Source organism: Budorcas taxicolor, chromosome 1 (genome assembly GCF_023091745.1).
Source record: "Budorcas taxicolor isolate Tak-1 chromosome 1, Takin1.1, whole genome shotgun sequence".
Classification (NCBI taxonomy): Eukaryota; Metazoa; Chordata; class Mammalia; order Artiodactyla; family Bovidae; genus Budorcas; species Budorcas taxicolor.
This window is the reverse complement of record NC_068910.1, coordinates 13236004-13256159: the sequence shown is the minus strand read 5'-3', so window position 1 is coordinate 13256159 and position 20156 is coordinate 13236004. Positions and strand designations below refer to the sequence as shown.

The 20156-nt window shown below is 51.9% G+C and overlaps 1 protein-coding gene across 1 annotated transcript in view; it reads right to left on the bottom strand.

Annotated features, from left to right (window-relative positions):
• Nucleotides 1–20156, bottom strand: part of CACNA1D (calcium voltage-gated channel subunit alpha1 D) — a 352772-nt gene that overhangs the window by 89449 nt on the left and 243167 nt on the right. Inside the window, exons 9-12 of the mRNA XM_052644541.1 lie at nucleotides 16956–17125; nucleotides 1812–1899; nucleotides 1474–1533; nucleotides 480–506 (exon numbers count right to left, since the gene is read on the bottom strand). Of these exons, the coding sequence (XP_052500501.1) occupies nucleotides 480–506; nucleotides 1474–1533; nucleotides 1812–1899; nucleotides 16956–17125 (345 nt within the window). The remainder of the gene's footprint in view (nucleotides 1–479; nucleotides 507–1473; nucleotides 1534–1811; nucleotides 1900–16955; nucleotides 17126–20156) is intronic.

Sequence of the window (20156 nt, the reverse complement as noted above, 5' to 3'; positions counted from 1 at the left end):
CTAACTGAAAAATAATACTTATATGGGAAAGTAACAAATCACTGGTATACAGTTCAATGAGTTTTTACCAACTGATTATGTAACCTGCACTCAGAGCAAGTAAAACCATTTCCAGCAACTCAGAAGACCTCTTGAACTTCCTTCCATGGAAAACGTTTTTAGCAGAAAAGTGACAGGAAGTATCTCAGAGAAATAACTCTGGGAGGGTATACAAAAAGGGTTGACTAGTAGGCAAAACATTATTCATGGTTGCATCTTACTGATCTGATTTTTTTTTTGGGGGGGGGTGGTTCTTTGGCACCTACTACAGTTCTACAAGGCAGGTACTTACTGTTTACGACAGGTTGATCTTCTACATGAATGTTAGAGCCCAGAGTATAAAAAATACCAGGTCTAGAGCAATTCTACATAAAGTTCAGAAGTTAGAACAGAAAAAACCCACACAAGTTTAAGAAAAATTATGGAAAGAAGATACTGACCTGAGCTTGGACTTTGAGATAGCTTGACTGAAAGGAAGAAAGAATATGATTCCTGTTAGGAAGGCTCCAGGATATGCTCCCCTCCACCTTTCAGCAGAGATTCCATAAAAGCCATGCATGGAAGCCTGGATCCAGCACCCCTGGCTCCTGAAGCGAGCCAGCTGGGGTGAGCATGGAGCAGGGGGCCAGGCAAGAGAAGACTCTCAGTTGCCTGAGCAGCCCTGGCACAGGTGGAGATGACAAGGGTTCTTCTCCCCCCGCCCCCAAACTGCTCACACTGCAGCCAGCGGGGCTGCTCTTGCCCACAGCTCAGCCACGCATCTCCGTAACAGCACATGCTGCTGCTACAGTGAGAAGAGCCCTGGGCTTGGAGCTCCAGCTCTGCTCTTCACTCACGACGAGAGCTCAGGCAAGCAGCACACCTCTCTGAGCCTCAGTGTGCTCATCTGTAAAATGGCAAGACAAACCCATTCCCTACCTACTTCATGCTATTGTAGGAGGGCACAGCAAGAAGGAGGAGGAAAATTACTTCATAAACTGTTGAGTTTCCTGCTCCTAACATCATTTTTATGAATCTCTGCTGAGGAGATCAGATTCTCTTAAAAATGACACCTATACTCGACAGGCATAAGACCTAAAGGACACCAGCAGAAAGCAAACAAAAGAGAATTGCATGGGGCTCCCCCAAAGCAGACAGTGCTTGGTGCACTGCACGCAGCTGGTGTGCCTGCTCCTGCAGCCCAGTGCATCCAGAAAAAAGCCAATGTGTGCTCATGTGAAGGCATCCTCCAAGGTTAGGAGAAGGGGGTGCAGGGCTCCAGACAAAAGTGTATGAGCCGAGAAGGGCAGGGTCTCGTTATCCAGCCACTACGCATGAGGTTGGGAGAGCCCGTAAGTGAAGGAAACTTAAACAGGGAGCACATTCTATGAGCAAGTCTGCCATACAAGCCCTTCAAAGCACTGATGCCAGCACCAGGCCCAGAGAAGCCTTTACCCCCAGCGCCGACACCCAGAGGGCCCGGCCTTGGCAGCGCCTCTTCTTCTCCACCAGCACCTAGTGGACACAGGGGAATTGCCAGGTTACCTGGCTCAGCCCGGGGCAGGTTCCATCTCAGCAGGACGGACCGCTTTGGAGGACAAGGCAGGTGACATGCTGGGGGTCTGGGGGGCCACGGCTAGGAGGGGGACCAAGGGGCCCAGGGTGAGCCAGCCCACCCCTCTTGCATCTGAGGCCATGGCTCCAGGCTCCACCGAAACCTGGGCGACTCACTCATATCTGCTTCTCTAAGCAGCCAGGAGGAGCCCAGAGGACAGCGCCTCAGCCCCACTCACCAGAGACTCCCACAGCAGCCTCGGTTCTCGCCTTCCCCGCTCACGTTCTCTGTGTTCACAGACTCCGTCTCACTGGTGGGCATGCTGGCTGCGGGGAGAAGAAACACTTTAGATGGTGCCGTGGCTCCAGGAGTTAGTGACGGACAGGCAAGCCTGGCGTGCTGCCATCCATGGGGTCACAGAGAGTCAGACACAACTGAGCGACCGAACTGAACTGACTGACTGGATGCCCTGCGCACCCAAGGATGGGACAAACGCAATCTCTGCTTCCAGGATGAGCCTCTGGGAAGCTGGCAGGAGGGTGAGCAACATGATGAAGGGTCCCCAGGGATCTGACTGGCAAAAGGAAGTGCTGAGAAGCCAGGTATCTCCACAGAGGAGCCTTCACTTCCATGATCTGCCAAGGAAACCCAGAAAGTACCCCAACAGGAAGAGAAACCCACTATCCAACTTCCCAAGGAAAGAAGCCTGGGGACCAAAGTGAGTCCTGTCGCCGTCAATGCCAGGTTACTCCTCTGATTTCCAGGTTTGCCCTGAGAGGCCGTCACAACGTCTCAGTTACAGCTACATCTTTTCTCGTCCCTGCAAGAAGTACTCTAGAACATCTGTGAACAAACCTAAGATTTCATAAACAAATTCTTACTTTAAATATACTGAAGGAGAGGAGATATTATCAAGGGAGGAGCATACGAAGGTAGCAAGCAAAGAATCTCTGTGAAAATGGAAGTATTCAACTCATTTTCCGTTAATCCTGTCTGATGTTCTTCTGCCCAGCTTGTGAAGCCAAGATGCTGAAGAACGTCAGTTAGAGTAATAAAAAAGACACTGTTGACCAAAGATGCCTGCACTAGAGCTCAGAATACGGTCCTATGGGGGAAGAAGGTTTTCTCCCATCCAGCGACCAGAGGGCAAAGCTGTCTGTGGTCCTAGCGCACCGGTGTCTCCGGGCACTTCTTCCTTCCCCACAGCACGGCATCAAGCAGAAGCCGAGGAAAAGCTGAAATGTACCCACTCAAGTCAGGAGGCCCAGGGACCCATTCAAGAGTCACCATCTGGCACATGGGTGTTTTCTTCTCCTTCACTTGACTGAACCCTAGAAACGTCACTAACATTTGCTGGGGAGCAGGCGGCAGAGGAGGCTGGACACAAAGAGGGAGCCGGCTCTGCACCTGTCCTGGAGGACCCAGGGGAGAGGCAGCCCCCAGTGGACTTCGGTCCACCGAGACCAGAGCTGCCTCAGGGGTTTGGACACGTGCTGTAAGGAATTACTAACTCTGCTCTGGGGTTAGGAGCCGTCATCGAAAGTCGAATAATGGGAGAATCACCCCCACATGTGCATGTCTTTGCCCCGATGCATCATTGTGAGCTGCAGTGACCTTCTGGTTTTGGAGACCAGATGGCGTCAACAGGAAGGCCTTTCCCCTGCAAGCCCTAACCGTATGGCTCCTCCTCTGAAGGATGCCTGGGTTTCAGCTGACAGTGGTGCCTGGAGTGCCATGGGGAGTAGTCTGAGGCCAGCCCAGACTGGAGCAGGACCAGAGAGCTCTGTCAGTGCAGCTGCACAGCTGTGGACCCTGCTCAGGGGAGAGACAGGGTATGAATGACAAGGATGGACGTGGACCTGACTTGATGGGCCCAGAGACCTGAGAAACATCTCTTCTGTGGCACCAAAGAAGACCCCTTCCCTTCTGTGAGCACCCAGAGGACTGAACCTGCCAGGGTGAGGGGGTCTCAACAGCCATCTCCAGGCACATTGAGGCAAAGGCTTCACATGGGAAGGCAAAATGAGCAGAATTACAGACGATATAATACAACCAGTACTCTCACAGAATAACCCTTTTCTTCCTTAGTCAAGTCAAAAGAAACCAACTACAAATTTGATTCACTTTTTCACAACTCCAAGCAAAAACACAGACACAAAACCAAAAAACCATAAAGAAAAACATCACAATCCAATCACAGAAAAACCTTAAACAAAAAGCTCCATCAAGAGACATAGTGGCTGAATACACAGGAGGCTGCTCATGCAATTTGCTTCTCCATGACTATTCCATGTCTGACTTCACCAGAAAGACTAAAAAGTCATAAGAGTCAGCCAAGTTCATTGTTACACGTTACTCCCACAGGGTCACCCTTTTCTTCAGGAACAGGACAAAGAAAATCATGGTGGGAGACCCTTACAGATATGACCAGGAGTCATCTCTGTGGAATGTTTCTCTTGGTGGTTACTGCCACCACAGACAGAAGCTGAAAGCAGCAGGGTGGTGGGGGCCACTGGGTGGAGGAGGGTTCTCAGGCCTCAGCGGGGTCCTGGCTCTGCCCTGGGCAGTCCCACCTCTCTGCAGGCTTCTCCAGGTCCTGTCTGTAAAGTGGGAACACTATTTCTATGCTCTGGAGGGTCACTTTCCTCTACAACAGTGCAATACTTCATGGTTCTAATATTAATCATGTTGTAAATTCAGCCACTATGTCCAAGAAGAGCAAACTTCTTTTCATGGGTGAAACTCTGTGGCTTTTTACTCTCGGGGCCATGTCCCATGACGATATCAATAGAATTGTTGCGTGTAAGCTCTGGGAGTTGGTGACGGACAGGAAAGCCTGGTGTGCTGCCGTCCATGGGGTTTGCAAAGAGTCGGACACGACTGAGTGACTGAACTGAACTGACTGAAATTCAGTCACTATTTCCAAGAAGAGCAAACTTCTTTTCATGGGTAAAACTCTGTGGCTTTTTACTCTCTGGGGCTATGTCCCATGATGATATCAATAGAGTTGCTGCGTTTCACTCTTACAGCTTTTCAAACGATCTGATCCAAACAGATAACTCACAGCCTGCCCATGGGAAAGGCGGGGGGACATTACTTTGCATTTCTGGTTCCATGTCAACTAGTGAATGAAATGCACAAGCTGCTCCCTAGACTGAGGTTGGGGGTACAGAGATAAGAAGTCAAACTGAACTCTCCAAGCAGAAACAGGCTAACTGTGGGGCATGGTGTTGGGACTGCAGTGAAGGAAAGACTCCTCCTGCTCACCAAGCAGGCTCCATCCTTCAGGTAGGAAGGGACAGTGGTTGAGAGCAGGCCTCTCAGGTTGGCCAGGTCTAACTTTACCCCCATATTTGTGACAGAACTTCTCCAAGGCTTCATTTTCTCATCTGTTAAAACGGGGCATACTTTAACTTTACAGGGCTGTGGGCAGAACTATAAGGGAGGAGGTACAGAGTGATCCACAGTATCAGGCTGTCAGTGAGGCTCCTACATGACGAATCCATCAGCTCAGAAAAGCTTTCCTGGAGCTCCCTGGAAGCCAGGAAACTCTCTCTGGATGGTCCAAGTCCAGGATCACTTCACCCCACCCACTTCTACAGCCACACAAAGGATTCTCGTGTGAACAGCCTTCCACACATCTGACCCAGCCTCAGCCTGCACTCCTAGTTGGTATCACATTCTCTGCCTTAAGCAGAGTTATTTTAACCTAGCCTGTTGTATTGAGAGCAACTTTTCTGTCATCCCTATTTGACACCTGCAGAGCCACAGAACACTAATAAATAAATCTGCTTTGGAATCATGCCCCCGGGGGGCTCAGGAGGAAGAGAGGAAGGGGCAGGTAGAGGAAGAGAGCAGTGACTCCACCAGAACGTGGTGCCCTCATTTGGTCCCGGAAATAGATGTGGATCCAGTCCCTCCAGCCGAGCCTCAGAGCCACGCTCTGGCCAGGGCCCTGGCAACCTTCCCATCCCGCCTCTCCATCCCTGCCATAGGAGTGTTCCCTTTTTCAGAAAGGGCCCAGTGGGCATAACCAAGGAGCTTGTTTGTACATTAAAACATTTCACCCTTCACTTGCACCAGACATTCATTTTTTTTTTTAACATTCCTAAATTGATATGCACTTCATTTCACTTAGCCCCAATAGGATCTCATCTACGTTTTAAAAAAATCAAGACAGGAGAATCAGAGACTGTTAGAACTGGAAGGGGCTTCTGAGAGGACATGAACGAATGCTGTGATTTCACAGATGAGAGAAGTGACCTGCTTGCCTTGGGACACACAGCTCAGATGTGAGAGGAGAAAGCTCTCCTGAGCCACCCTCACCATGCAACAACCCTGTGGCTTTGGTACATCCTTAAATACACTGATGTATGATTCAGTATCAGTTCGTTGGTATGTGCACTGGTATACACTTAAAACTCCACAAATCAAAACGCTCCAAAAACCAAGTAAGCCTGTTACCTGCCAGCCATGCTGTGCTGTAGCTGACCCTCATTAACCCCTGGAAACCTGGTGTAGAGCCAGACCACTTCCAGGAGATCAGTCCAGCAAACGGGGAGGGGGGTTATACAAAAATATAGGTGTGCCAGGGACTACTGGGACTTCATAAAAGCCCAAACAGAAAGACTCATAAAAGCCCAAGGAAGTAAACCCATGGACGACTTTATCAGAACACGTGGCCTTCTCCCTAACCGGCTGCCTCAGCATCAGGACTGCCCCATTCAGGGTGACCGCTCTGTCCCTGTGAGGATTCAGCATTCACTGCTGACAAGTGACTAGGTCTAATTAGGGCTGCAGCAGAGAGACCCCCTCAGACAGAATCCAGACCCTCCTGTAGAAGGAGCCAAGGCCATCTGCATGCAGAGAGGCTATCAGTCCTTTTTCCCTCCACATTTCAGGAAATTTTAGAGCTTTGTTGAAGAACTTTTCATTTTTTAAATATAAATTCAAAAGCAATTTTCAATGACTCCAGCTGAAACCAGGTATTAGGACAAGCCTGTGGCCTGTGCAGCAGTGCTGACTGGCCCTGCATCTGCCAGGCACTGGGATCTCGAGGGAGAGCCCCAGGGCAGACCCCTGGGCTTCCAGCATGTGTACGCTGAAAAGGGGCCTCCAGTGGTAGGTCGGCGAGGAGATGGTGCCAGCCAGCAGCCGGGACACCCTGGACTGTAAGTGAGAGTTGCCAGGGCCTCCCGGGCAGCCTGGCTCAGCGCCTGCTCTCCATGGATAGCAGGTCGCACTATTTCTTTTTAGGATTTAATTGTAGGGCCTGGATGTCATCATGGGTGATGCCACATGAAATAAACCAGGAAACGTGCTGTTTTTCAGGCCAGCTCAACAGTATCTTCGCCACCATGTAAACGTTCCTCTATCTACCGTCTCTCTGAAGAACAACACACTTCTTAACCGTATCCGCCTGGTCTGTGGATTCAGAGGGAAATCAATACACAAGTGCATGCGTGCACATGGGCATGGATGTGCATGCCCAGGAGTAAGAGTGAGTCTGTGTGTGGATCCAGACAGGCAGCCCCCAAACTCTGGCCCCTCCCCCCACTCATAGGCACAGCAAAATCCCAGACCAGCTTCCTGTCTCCAGGACAGATGTCAGAGAGGCTTGGTCTCTGTCATTGCTGGGACAAGTCCCCTTTCTTCCCAGGGCTTAGTTATTGCATCTGCAAATGAGCTATTGGTCAGTTTCACTTCTAAGACCCATTTACCTCTGACCTGACAGGACTGCTGTAAAGAGGAAACACCCACAGGTTGTCTGGTTTTACTCCCAGCACCAAGGGGTTTTCCTTGCATGCCCCGCCTGCAGGAGGTAAGCAGTACTGTGAAGTCACAGCCCACTCCTCAGGAGGGTGGCCAGGAGGCCAGCAGTCAGCCTGTAACGACTGGTTCCAAGTCACCCCCAGGCAGAGCACCCTGGGGAGCACAGCAGCACAGGAAGGAGCAGCCCCCGGGAGAGCCTGGCGACCCTTGCCCAGGGAGCCCGGAGCTCGGCAGGCCCCTCCTGGAGCAGGGCACACTGACAGCCTCGCTCACAGATGTCCAGGGCCTCTAGGAACCTGGTTCCCCTGTTCTCCATGGGACGCACTTTCTTGCACACTCAGGGGTCTCTTCGGCATTTCCCTCTGTGCCCCAGCAGCCTAAAGCGTCTTACTCTTTCCTTTCAAAGGCGGGGGCGGGGGCGGGGGCGGGGGCGGTCAGGTTAGATAACTGAGCAATGGCAGGATCATAGCTGCCTTCCTTGGGGACAGGGGCTCCGCAGCCAAGATCTTGTGTTTTTGTCTCATTTTCATGACAAGTACGAGCAGCGCCATGACGTCCCCTGGAGGAATCTGCTTGTGCTTGCTAGGGGTGACACACTCAGCCGTCACAGGCTAACAGACTCTCGTTGCTGTAAAGAAGCCAGGCTCGTGCTGGAGAATGTGGGTCAAGGCCAGACCAAGGTTTCTGTGTCTAAAGCAAGAATCATGCCCTGCCAGCAACTATTTCTGTATGACCAGCAACAGTGGGAACGCAGCATCCCCATGAGGGCTCCCACCCCAGTAGCATCACCAGTAATGCCAGGGGCCTTCTTTTGGGTCTCTAAGTATTTCATTAAATAAAAAAAAAAACTCCACCCCCAACAAAATATAGCAAGTTTTCTGAAAAGTTACACTGCTTCCTAATCCTGCAGATCTCAAGACTAACCTGGAATTCTCAAGAATCCTTGAAAAGTCACAAGGCCCAAGCACCAGCTGAGGAGGGGGGCCGCCTACGAGCTCAAGGAGGGGGTCTCTCCTCCCCTGGGATAGGAACCACTTATCTGCTCATGTAACTTCTCAAAGTTGGAAGCCTAAGTCAGTCTTTGCAAACTTTTTTCTCACACCATCACAATATTTCCTGCCTAGTGGAAGCCCATTTTTCCTGCAGAGGCCTTAGGAGGTCCCCATGCCCAGCCTCTTCTTCACAAACCCATTCCCAGCACCGCAGTGGCACGAGTCAGCTGTCTCCACCCCAGATTCAGGCCCACTCTCAGACAAGTTCCGTCTCTGGGAGCCACCACATCTTCTCAGAGTGACAAAGGGCTCATATCTGTACCCACTCTCCCTTTCCACCTTGGGACCTTCTGAGGAGAGTAGGACTCAAATACTCCTTCATTCAGACCCCCAAGACTTTCTCAAGTCCAATTCCCATCACCTCTGTGCTCGGCATTCCCACGAGCGAGCAAACAGGGCACCGTGAACTCTCTGCTCTCCTGGCAGCTGGCATTGTGCCCCCAAGTCTCAATCTTCTCATGGAGGCTCCTCCAAGGTTGTGTGGCCAAGGCCAACCTTGGTAGCAGCAACCACATGTGCACAGGAAAAGCACAGCGATGGCTCGAGCAGGCAAGACACCAGCTGTCTGCATAACTGCCCTGCATGGGGTTGGTCCTGATGCCAAGCCCAGCGATTCTGATGGCAGACTGTGTTAAGCATTATTTTAGAGCACAGACTGAAACTGTTTCCCACATAAGCCCTTTCCCCATTCCCATTTGTAAAGGCAAGTGCCCCCAAATCATGGCATCCTCTAGAAGTCTATTTTTAACTTCATTCTTGAAACTAGCACTACTAGCTTTAGCCTGGTCCTGGGCAAACCAGCCAGGGACTGCAAGACGCAGAGGCCAACTGAAACGTGTAACCTGGAAAAGAAAAATCAATCAAACAACATCACTGGAATTTCCAAACAGTTTAGATTAAAAAGCATCATTTGAGGGGAAGTGTTTAAAAAGTCTGTCTTCCAGTCTAAGAATATTCATGCAGAATTAAATAAATCTTCTGAGTTGGTTCAGCTGCTTCTTTAAAAGGTACAGTTCAAACAAAGAGGAAACTGCAATGCTGCCTAGGCTGACACATATTGAGGGAAAAGACAAGAGGAAAACAGCACAAACAAGTTTCAAGGAAATGAAATGAAAATACAGTCATCTCACAAACACACCACCCAGCACATGCACCTCACACCATGCCATGTGGAAGGAACAGGCGTCAGAGGTCTTGGGAGAAGAGTCTCCCGAAGAGGAAGTTCCAGCTCAGCAGTTTACCGTGATCTTTAGCCCTGCGTTGGCGAAAGCCGCAAAATCTCCTTTTCTTCTTATCCTCTTTTAGCAAGTCGGCCACTGTGACCCCTTCAGTGGAACACAGGCAATTTCATTATGCTTCAGTAGAGGGCAGCAACAGCAATGTCAGCAGGCCGGAGGATGCTGAAGGCGGCCCCATCCTCTGGCTCTGACAGGCAAACCCCAAATCTGCCCTTCTCCCACGGAGAAATCTACAGTTCAGGACCTGACCAATCAGCAGTGAGCATGCACCTTCTGCGGCTAGCATACTATAACGCCCATCTTCAAAAAACCTGTCCATGGACACAGTGTGGGAGGGAGAGGGAGAGGGTGGGACAAATGGAGAGAGGGGAACGGAAACCTACCATTACCATACGTAAAGCAGCCAGCCAGTGGGGATTTGCTGTGTGACACTGGGAGCTCAACCCAGTGCTCTGTGACTACCTAGAGGGTGGGAGACAGGATGGAGGTTCAAGAGAGCGGGGACATACGTATACCTGTGGTTGATTCATGTTGATATATGGCAGAAACCAGCACAATATTGTAAAGCAAATAGTTTGCCAAAAAAAAAAACCAAAACAACAATTACCTGTCCTAAATATACAACCAATTAACCCACTCTGGACAAGTGTTCCCAAGGTTCGGCTTCCCCTCTAGGAAGGGCATTAGGGAGAGGGCACATCGGCAGGAGTCCTAGGTGCTGACTGGCTCTGTGAGTCCAGCCAGCATCACCCTATGCAGCAGGACACTTGGGGTTAACGCAGTGGGTTCTGGAGCTAAACAGACCAGGTCTAATCCCAGCCCACCCATGGACTGGCTGAATGACTGTGGATGTGCTACCTAACGGTGTTAAACCTTAGTTTCTTCGCTCATAAGATGTTAATAACGGTTGAACCTGCACTTCAGAGAGTTGCTCTAAGAGGTGAACAGTACATACAGTGAAATATAATGATACAGGCACTGGCTAGGCACAGTCAACCATGAAAACTCCCTTGTCTGGGTCTCAAGACAACGATTCCAGGGTCTCCAGCCCCAGACAGCTCTGTGATACAAGGGCTGCTCCAGGCTGGCGAATCTCTGCAGGAGAAGCCACATGCCCCAGGGCAGCGCAAGGGCAGCAGAGGGAATGGTGAATGGACACAGGGCAAGCTTTCACGCACGGCTGGTGACAGTGGGAAGTGGTGTCACTTGGCATAACGCTCACATTTCTGATAACGGGCCTCCTCTGGGACCCAGAAAAGCCATTCGTGGTCATCGCTCCCACAGGACCCTGGGCACCAGTGGCCACACAGGTGCGGCATTTGGGGGCTAGAGGCGGTGAATGTGCAGACTACGGCAAAACCTCGGTTCAAATCCCGGCTCTGCAGCAGTCATGCGGCCCCGAGAGGCTGCTTCGTCTCTCTGTGCTTCGTTTTCCGCCTCTGACGAGGTCTTGCCACACAGTGGTGTGAGGAGCAACAGACTCGTGTGCCCATAGCCCTGAGAAGAATGTCTGGCACAAAGGAAGCACCTGGTTAATGTGAGCAACGACCTGGTGCTCTTTCATTCAACAAGCAGTCACTGGGAGCTCGGACATGTGACAAAGACCCTGCCAGGTGCCAGCCGCCCGGTGCAGAGCCCCGTTTCTGCCTCCATGGAGCTCCCAGTCCTGCGGCAGAGCAAGCCAGCGATCACGTGAACAAGCATAAAACCGCAACTCTGGTAGCTGCTGTAGAGCCCACATGCGCTATGGACCATACAGTCCACTGTGGCAGCTTTAAACTGGCCATTTATTGAAAATAGCCAAAATGTTGTTTCAAAACATGGAAGGATATCCACAGAACACGGTTCAGTGAAAAAAGACAAGTGGCAGGGCCATCTGTGCTGGGCGATCTAGTGGTGGGGACCAGGGAGGGTGCTGTCTGCGCAAATGCAGGTTCTCATGTGCCCAGCTGAGGCCAGAAAGAGCAGGCTCCCAACTGCCAAGCCTGCTTCTCTCTAAGGAGAAGATGAGCGAATTATCATGCTCTATACACCTCGGTATTACATGAATTCCTTACAGTGGGCAAATAGCACTTATGTAATCAAAGTATATTAAATACAAACACTGCCCTGAGTCAGAGCTTCACAAACCCGACTGCCTCATCACAGTGGTGCAGCCATCCCGAAGTCCGTCTCCCACCGGCTCCGAAGAGGCCAGCCCCTGGCGGATGATGGCTCCCAGGACCACCCGGGGTTGGGGGGCTGTCTCCCATAACCCCAGCCCTGGGCTCCCTGCAGAGAGGGCAGTTGCCCTGGATGTGTGTTTACCCTATGCAGCTCTAACTGCTGCTGTTTGCTTGACAGCTTTTAATTGAATGTTTTCCATTTTGAACTTGCACCCTGAGGTGGTTTAACTGTGATGAAAGCAGTTTTGTAAATCAACATTTGAAGACACAACCTTTTTCAATAGGACCAGCAAATGTCCATGCCTTGTGCTTGCACACAGCTTTGCCATCTCTGGTTTTCTGCACACCCCACAAATCAGACACGGCTGTAAAAGGCATCAAAGTGACACATACAGGCGGGAAGTGACAGCTGTGACAACCTTGTGTGCCGAGGGGGCAGCATCCCGGTGGGAGGCGGGCAGAGACAACGCTCACAGCCTCCAGGACTGACCCGATGAAGAAAACACAGGGCTCCCCCCTGCAGTCAGGGCTGGAGCGTCAGGGTGTCCTCCACTCCCTTCTTCAGGGCATCCTACATCCCCACTGACAGGGATTACTGAGCATTCATAGCTCCCTCAGAAAATGCCTTGCTTTTCTGGCCAGAGTTTTAGAATGAGCTTCCTTTAAAAGGATTTCATTATTTTTAATGCTTTTTTTTTTAAGGACTAATCACTGACAATGAGAAGAGTTTAAAATAGAATGTGAGGCTTTCAGATCTTAATGGCCCCAGCAAAACTCCATTGTTCACTCAGAAGCAGCTGCATACATCTAAAAAATCACTTTGAGATTTGGCAGAGTTTCTTAAGGAACTTGAAGCTCAGCAAAAAGTTAAATAAATTATCCTTGAAAATATCCCATATGCTCAGGAACTAACTTCCAAGGGAATCTTGTCCATTCAATTAATTGGGTAACACTAGCTTTCTAACAGCAAATGTAGGGAATAAGCATCATAAATAATCTGTGGACACACAAAGCCAGAGCTACCTGTCACTGTGGTGCCAGAGAGCCCTAAACGTAGGGTCCCCACTGCCTCTCCTCTGTCTTCTTCCAAGTGTGACACTTGGTATGTTGGCATTCAGGAGTCCCCAGTGCTGGCTTCACACTGAAACCTCCAGGGAGCCACATCTGGGTCCCGTCACCAGTGAATCGGCATGGGGGTGAGGCATGGCACCGGGATGCAACCCCACTCCCCAGGTGACTGTCACACACAGCTAGAGTTGGGCACCACATGTGCAGACAGTGACTTTTAGTAGATCAGAGAGAAAAGATAACGTGAGCACATCTCCAAGGGCTTGATTTGACATCTGTTCTCTGACACCAAGGTAGAAACCATCTTCAAGGGTCAGCAAGCTGGGCTGCTATATCTCAAAAGTGACTGAGTTGACAGATTTGTTTTCTATCAATACTTGAGAACCTTGGAGTTCTTGAACAGTAAGGAATAGGGATGTGGGTCCTAAAAGGTGTCCTCTCTCTGAGTTTGGGTAGGGATCTAGTAGAATGTCCAAAAACAATTTTGTTTCAGGTCAGGTTTTCCTGGAGTTTGATGACAACAGCAGCAGCAAGTCCTCTGACAGCTGTGGCAACTCCTACCTGTTATGGAACACTTAATCCTCATGACAACCCTGTCATGAGGCAAATATCTTTCTCCACTTCCAGCAGGAAAGGAAACTGGGGCTCAGCGATGTTGGGTAATGTGCCTAGTGCTCAGGTCACTCAACTTGATCGTGGCCACCTCCAGAGAAGGGGCGTGGCCATGCTCTCCAGGCCCACCCCTGTCTCCCATGGGCTTATGACACCTGCTGTTATCAACAGTCCCCTCTGTCTAGGCTGAGCCTCAGCCACCAGGGAGGCCTCTTCTCACACTCTTACTCAATTCCTCCATGTCTGGGAAGAGACCATCCCACTGCACCCCCAACCCAAGTGAAAAAGACACTCAGTAGAGTCAGCATCCCGAGGTGGCAGAGGCACAGGCAGGAGCTCCCCCCCGCCCTTCCCCAGGGAGGACACAGGGCAGGGCTGGGGTGTGGGGTGAGCCTCATAAGCTCGGGGAGGACATCGGCAATGCCCACACTTCACGGGCTGGTGACAGGTACAGAGACCAGATTCGGCATGGACAGGTGGTAAGCCAGCCGCGGTCAGCGGGTGAGGAGGGCCACAGAGGGGAACCCCTCCTCCCTGTGTTTCTGTGACAAGGGGGGAACGGCTGGCAGCCACGGAGGCCCCAGCGAAACCCTGGCAGGGCTGCGCCTCCAGGAAGTCTGGGCCGCGGGGGAATGCACTCGCTGGGAGGGGGCTTGGGGCTCTCTTCTCAAGTCAGTTAAACCTCAGCATGGCTCCCACAGCCTTGGATTTACGTTTCCATTTCCAACCCTGATCCACCGGGGGTCTGGAGCTCTGAGGACTGGGGAAATACCAGTCTCCTGGTATCATGTTCTCACTCCAGAGGACACCCCAGCACCTGGCAAATGAGCCCACACAGAGTTGGCGTGCACCAGAAGGAGCTGCCATTCCAGACCAAGCGTGAAGCTGGTCCCACGTGCTGACGCAGAGCCTTGCTGCATAGAGCAGAAGCCACGACGCTGACATCCCCGAGACACAGAGCAGCTTTCTGGGGATCGGCGTTCCCATTACACAGTGCATTCTGAGGCTCTGCAACTTTTAAGGGGGCTTACTTTCTTTCCTTGCTTATTAAGAAATACACTTAGGGGTTCTGAACATGTGTACCACTCTACCTTGTTTATGCCATTTCATTAGCGTGAGAAGCACTCCCCCTCAACCTTCCACAACCAAAGGCTATACTTGTCCCTCAGAGCGCAGCAGGGACAGCCTCTCCCGCAGGGCCTCCCCTGTATCCCCCCTCATCCCACATCCCCACGTCCTCCTTGGGCTCCCACGGCAGACTGCGGGCCCTTGGTTATGATGCCGGCTTCTCTGCTCTGTCTCACACTAGATGCTGTGGGAAGGTCTCCTCAGGCAGAGGCATTGATTTTGCCATCAGACGTTTCCTCACAGGCAGAGGCAGGACACAGGAAATGCACTGAGCCCTCAGAGCAACCAGGAGACACTGGTTCAAGTCCTGCAGAAATCCCTACTCCTCAAATCACAGGCCACAGAACAGTTTCAGTACAATGATGCTGGCTCCACGAGGTGGACCCTGTCTTTGACTAGAGCGGGGAGCAATGAGGAGACAAAACGACATCTGCCTGCAGGAGGACCCTGCTCAGCCCCTACAGGCCACACCAATGCTGACAGAGCAAGGGGCCCTGCTCAGAAGAAGAGACAAGACCTGTGTCTGTTTATACACAACAGGTGACATGCTGGGCTTAGGAGAGTGGGGCAGGGGACTGGTGGAGCCCTGCGGGGCAGCGTCAAGGCCACAGCCTGGGAACCAAGAAGAAGACAGCAGGACAGGCAGCCCTGAGCTGCAGGCTTGTCCCTGGCCTCGCTGCAGGGACAGGTGCTCTGTGAAGGCCACAGGATTCACCCCCTCCCTAGGCAGAGCTGAGCCAAAGATGTGTAGACACTCCTTACACCACGTCATCAGATGCGGAGTTCACGTGATTGTCCACTTCGAAACTCTCACCTCAGAGTTGAGGAACTTAGCCTAATAAAGTGCTCCCTGGTTCCTTCACCCTCAGAGGGCGACCCCCAGGCTCTCCTTGAGGAGGCAGTGGTGCAGCCTGGGAAGCAGGGGGCCTGCACACACCAGCTCCCCCCTCAGCGCCTCCCCCCAACCATGAGCACACAGGACTGAGTCAAGTGTGCATCCCTGATGACAAGAAACACTCTCCACAGAAGCAGAGACTCAGAGTCCCAGGCTCGGACAATCGCGAAGGCCAACTCGCTCAGGCACATGCTCCACCCCGGGCCTCAGCCTCCGCTCACCCATTCTCCCTGCACACCCCTGGGCTCCAGCCATAGGAGTAGCCCTTCACGGCCTCCCGGAGCCTTTGTTTGCCCGCCTGCATGTCCTCCTCACACCACTGCCTCAACTCGGGATGTTTTAGCTGACACATCTCAGGTCCATCCATCCTTCAGGGCCCAGGGCCCACTGTTCAGTCCCAGGTGATCGTGGCCAGCCCCAGCCCCCGCCGTCAGCCCCCGGTACACAGCCTGCCTCCTCTCGCAACCTGCACTCATGTCTCCTCGTGCTGTATCCACTTGGGTGTGGGCCCGCCCTCCCCACCCCAGGAGTCCTCCGGGCATCCGCACGGCCTTGCTGAACGGAGGCCTGACTGCATACGGTCTGAGGGTTCTGTGTGGGACCTGCTCAGTCATCTTCCACGGGGCAGGGCCTAATCTGGTTTCCCAGGCCTCTCAATGGACTGGCACCCTAGGTCTTTACTATCAACTAGTCGAGATTTAAAACCCATCACAAATGGCTTATGTCAACTCTACTGCTGAATTTCAATTTCCCCTTTTACTGGAGGCACAGACCCTTTCAAGAAGAGTGGGAGCAAGAAAAGCATATGATAAAAGAGATGCTTTGGGTGATAACGATAATTCCAGTGGTGGACTGAACATACACCTTCCTGCTGCAGGCAAGTCCCCAGTGCCCAGTGTCCCAGCGTGGGGGACCAGCTGGGTGTGCTCTGGAGCAGCCGCATGAACTCTCATGCCTCCTAACACTGCCCTAAACACTGAACTATTGTCTTCCAGTGGGCGATGAGCTGATTATTTGGCGTCCCATGTCTGGCGCAGATGGAAGCCACTTCGAGGAGCTGAAGGGTGAAGTGGCCCTACTCTTCAAGGTCCCTTCCAATAACTCGCTCTGAATTGGAGGACCCACAGTTTCATCTCCTCCGATGCAAAGCACATACTCATCTTACCACACCCTTGCCCCAGAGCTGAGGCTTATTGTATTCCCAGGGCACAAGGAGCATCCAGCTGACCCTCTGCAACCAAAAAGCCACAAGACAAGATACATATCTGAAGCTCACGCCCCGCCCCAAGCAGCAATGCGGAGTCAGTGCAAATGGGCTCTCTGATGTGCAGGCCCACATCCGGAGAGCTAGAGGGTGCTCTGGGCCTCAGAGCAGAAGAGATGCCTGCCGCAGGCGGGCATCTGAACGGCGCATGGGCCCTATCGGTCCCGAGCAGCAGAGGTGCCACTTACTATTTCGTTTGCTCTCTTCGCCTCCTTCTTCTTCATTCTCAGGATCAATGTCTTCTGCTTGGGTGATCCAGTCCAAGTAGCCCTTAAGATCCTCTTCCAGCTGCTGCTTCTCCCGGAGCTTCTGGAAGTCTCCCCGTGCTTTTGCTTTCTCCCTTTCCTTCGAGAACTCTCTGAGAGGGGCAAAGAGAACGGGCACACGTCAGGGCGTCCCAGGACCCACCCTGAGAGCCATCTGCCCGGCCGCACAGCAGTCTCGCAGCAGGACACACGGCACCAAGTACAGCCACACGGGTACACAACAGGGGCCACACACACAGACAGGACACACGCCAGTGCCTCCCAAGCAAGACTGTGGGGGTCAGAGCTGCAGAGACCACGCCAATGCACATGCACGCCCCTCAGAAAACCAGCACCCCTTAGGAGCTTTGCACTCCCAGTGAGCCGAGGCCCCAGATACCATGTGCTATCACAACAGGCCCTGGATCCCCCAGCAGGGGCCTGGACTCAGAGGTGTCCCTCTTCCCACAGAGCCTCCTCAGATAGCGGGCCCGATGCTTCAGAGAGAAAGGACCAAGGGGGCCGAGCTGTGGTCCTAGAGGGCTTCTTTCATCCTTGGAGGTAACACTCAGCATCCTAATGTGTACTGGTCCCTCTGTCCAAACCATGAGCCTTGAGACCCCACCCCCACCCTCTGCAGATCCAGCCAGAGTAGCGGACAGGCTCAGAGCAGAGAGCCCTCCCCCCACCCAGACAGCCCCTCTCCCCCCTTCCCAGACAGGAAATGGAGCCCCCGTGAAGCACTGTTATCTTTCTTAACTGTCGCTTCTTGCCACGATCTTTCCCGCCAAAGTCCTCCCCATAGGAGGGGAAAGGGGAGCGTGATTTGTTGCCCATTTACGGGAACACCTGCCCTGGAAAGGCTCTGGCAGACGAGGAAACGTTCCCAACTGTTCATGGTTTACTCTACTTTTCCTGTCTGCAAGCCTGCATCTCTGCATATATACAGAATCCCACATTGGCTGAGGCAAGGCAGGAAGTCAGGTGGATGATTACCCAGTTCTCATATACGAGGAACCATCTGCATTTCCAACCATGAACTGTTACAGGAGCCAAGGTATGCGTGTTATGGATTTAGGAAGTACGATTACAAAGCTGCTAAGAAAGCAGATGCGACAACAGGCAGTGCAGCTCCTGCACAGGGACCGCTGGATGCCGACAGACGCCACGTCTGCCTTCCTTCCAGTCTAAAGCCAGCGCGTCTCCCCTGCCAGGGCCTCGATAACCCAGCCCTACCGAGGAAGGGCAGGTGACCTGCGTAGAGTCAACCTCTACTCTCTCTCTCCCTGCCCTCCCTCAGCTCTGGGCTGTGAGTGGGCTGAAGAGACACTTGAACATCTAGTGACACCGATGCTTCGGGCAAGAAAGCGGATTCCTCCCCAGGGTGCCGGCTCCTGCCCGCCCCCACTAGAGAGGACACCTTCCCTGCCCCTAAATTTTTCAGATGCCCCAGGATCTGTCCTTTCTGCTAGAGCTGGTCTGTCCCACCTTCACCTGCTGAGAAGTGAGGCGGCGGCAAGGCTGTGGGGCATCCTGAGCCTGGCTCTCAGGGGAGCCGACTCGGGGTTCTTGGGGTAAGCGGAAGCAGATCAAGGCCTAGAACCTCCTGGGGAGACACTCTCCCTCTCAAAATGAAAGGCCTCTGAAGGCAGCACGTTGCTGCTCACAAGAACCATATCCTGAGAACAATATGGGGCTTCTCAGCCTTGGCTTCTGGAGATACCAGACCTGAATAACTCATTCCTGGGCAGGTTCATGAACTGAATCTCAACTCTGAAAATGTCACACCTGAACCAGAATCTCCTCCTTGAACAAGTGGAGGGCCTGGAGTGTCACGTGTCAATGTGAAAATGCGTCACATAATCTGTTCTCTTAAATACACTGTAAAGACCAAGTCTGTAGGCCTTCAAGTCTACTGTTTACCAAAAGTAGTTGTTGTTGTTCAGTCACTACATCGTGTCTGAATCTTCGTGACCCCATGGACCGCAGCACCCCTGTCTCCCCTGTCCTCCACTAACTCCCACAGTTTGCTCCAATTCATGTCCACTGAGTCGGTAATGCTATCTGACCACCTCATCCTCTGCTGCCCTCTTCTTCTTTGGCCTCTAATCTTTCCCAGCAGAAGTATCCCAGCATAAACCTTTCTCTGAGTTTGACTCTGAACTCGAGTACTCAATTCACATGAAAATGTATAAACAGGGTATTCTGATTCTGGTTACATATCTCATCTGAGTCTTTAAAAAAAAGATTACTAAGATAGCAGAAGAGTCACTCTTAAGTTTCACAGGGCATCTGGCTTTAGTAACACATTTCATTAAGTCTTTTTACATCAGAAATGCAAAAGACCTTCTAACAAGCTGCATCACTATTGCACATTCTGGTAGTCGGGATACAGCAAAATACACCTAGGTAAAATCCTTTTGTGACTAGAATTTCTGAGACTAAAAAACACTGCCAAGTTCTGGCTTGTAGCCCATTTATTGTAAATACTAAAGGCTATTATAACTGTTCATGTAGCAAAACTGTTCATATAAACTCTCCGAACTGATTTTAGACAGTTCTGAATGGCCTAATACTTAGCAGGCACGTAACCTTTCCTGATTTGGACAGAACTGAGACTGACAAGGCATAAATCTCCTGTTGGCTCTGAGATGAGGCGGAGGAGAAGGTGCAGGGGGTGGGCTCTTTGTGACCAATTCAGCTGCCCCATCGCTCCTCTCAGACCACACTGGGCTCTAAGTCTGAGACCTGGACTCTGTTCCCCACTCTGTCACTTTCTGTGCCTGAGCCTCAGTTTCCTCACCTGCAAGACCGACACGCTACCTGCTCTCCTGTCTCACAAGGGCAAAGCCAGACATTCAACAGGATGCCATCGTGAACATCGCAAAGTACTGCACAAACATGAAGTTCAAAAGCATAACATCTAGCTGTCGAATCTGGGTATAATAAAAGGCAACTGGAGGAGGTTACTCGCGTACTGAAAGGAAAAAAATTGCAAACAGCTCTGAATGGGCTTGAAGCTACATGATGCCAGCGGAACTGAGGGAGGCACAAAAGGTCACGTGGGATCCTAGGACGTGGAGTGACCTCAAAGAGCCAGCAAGTACCCCATCAACCCTGTACTGCTCTCTGCTCAGTGGAAAA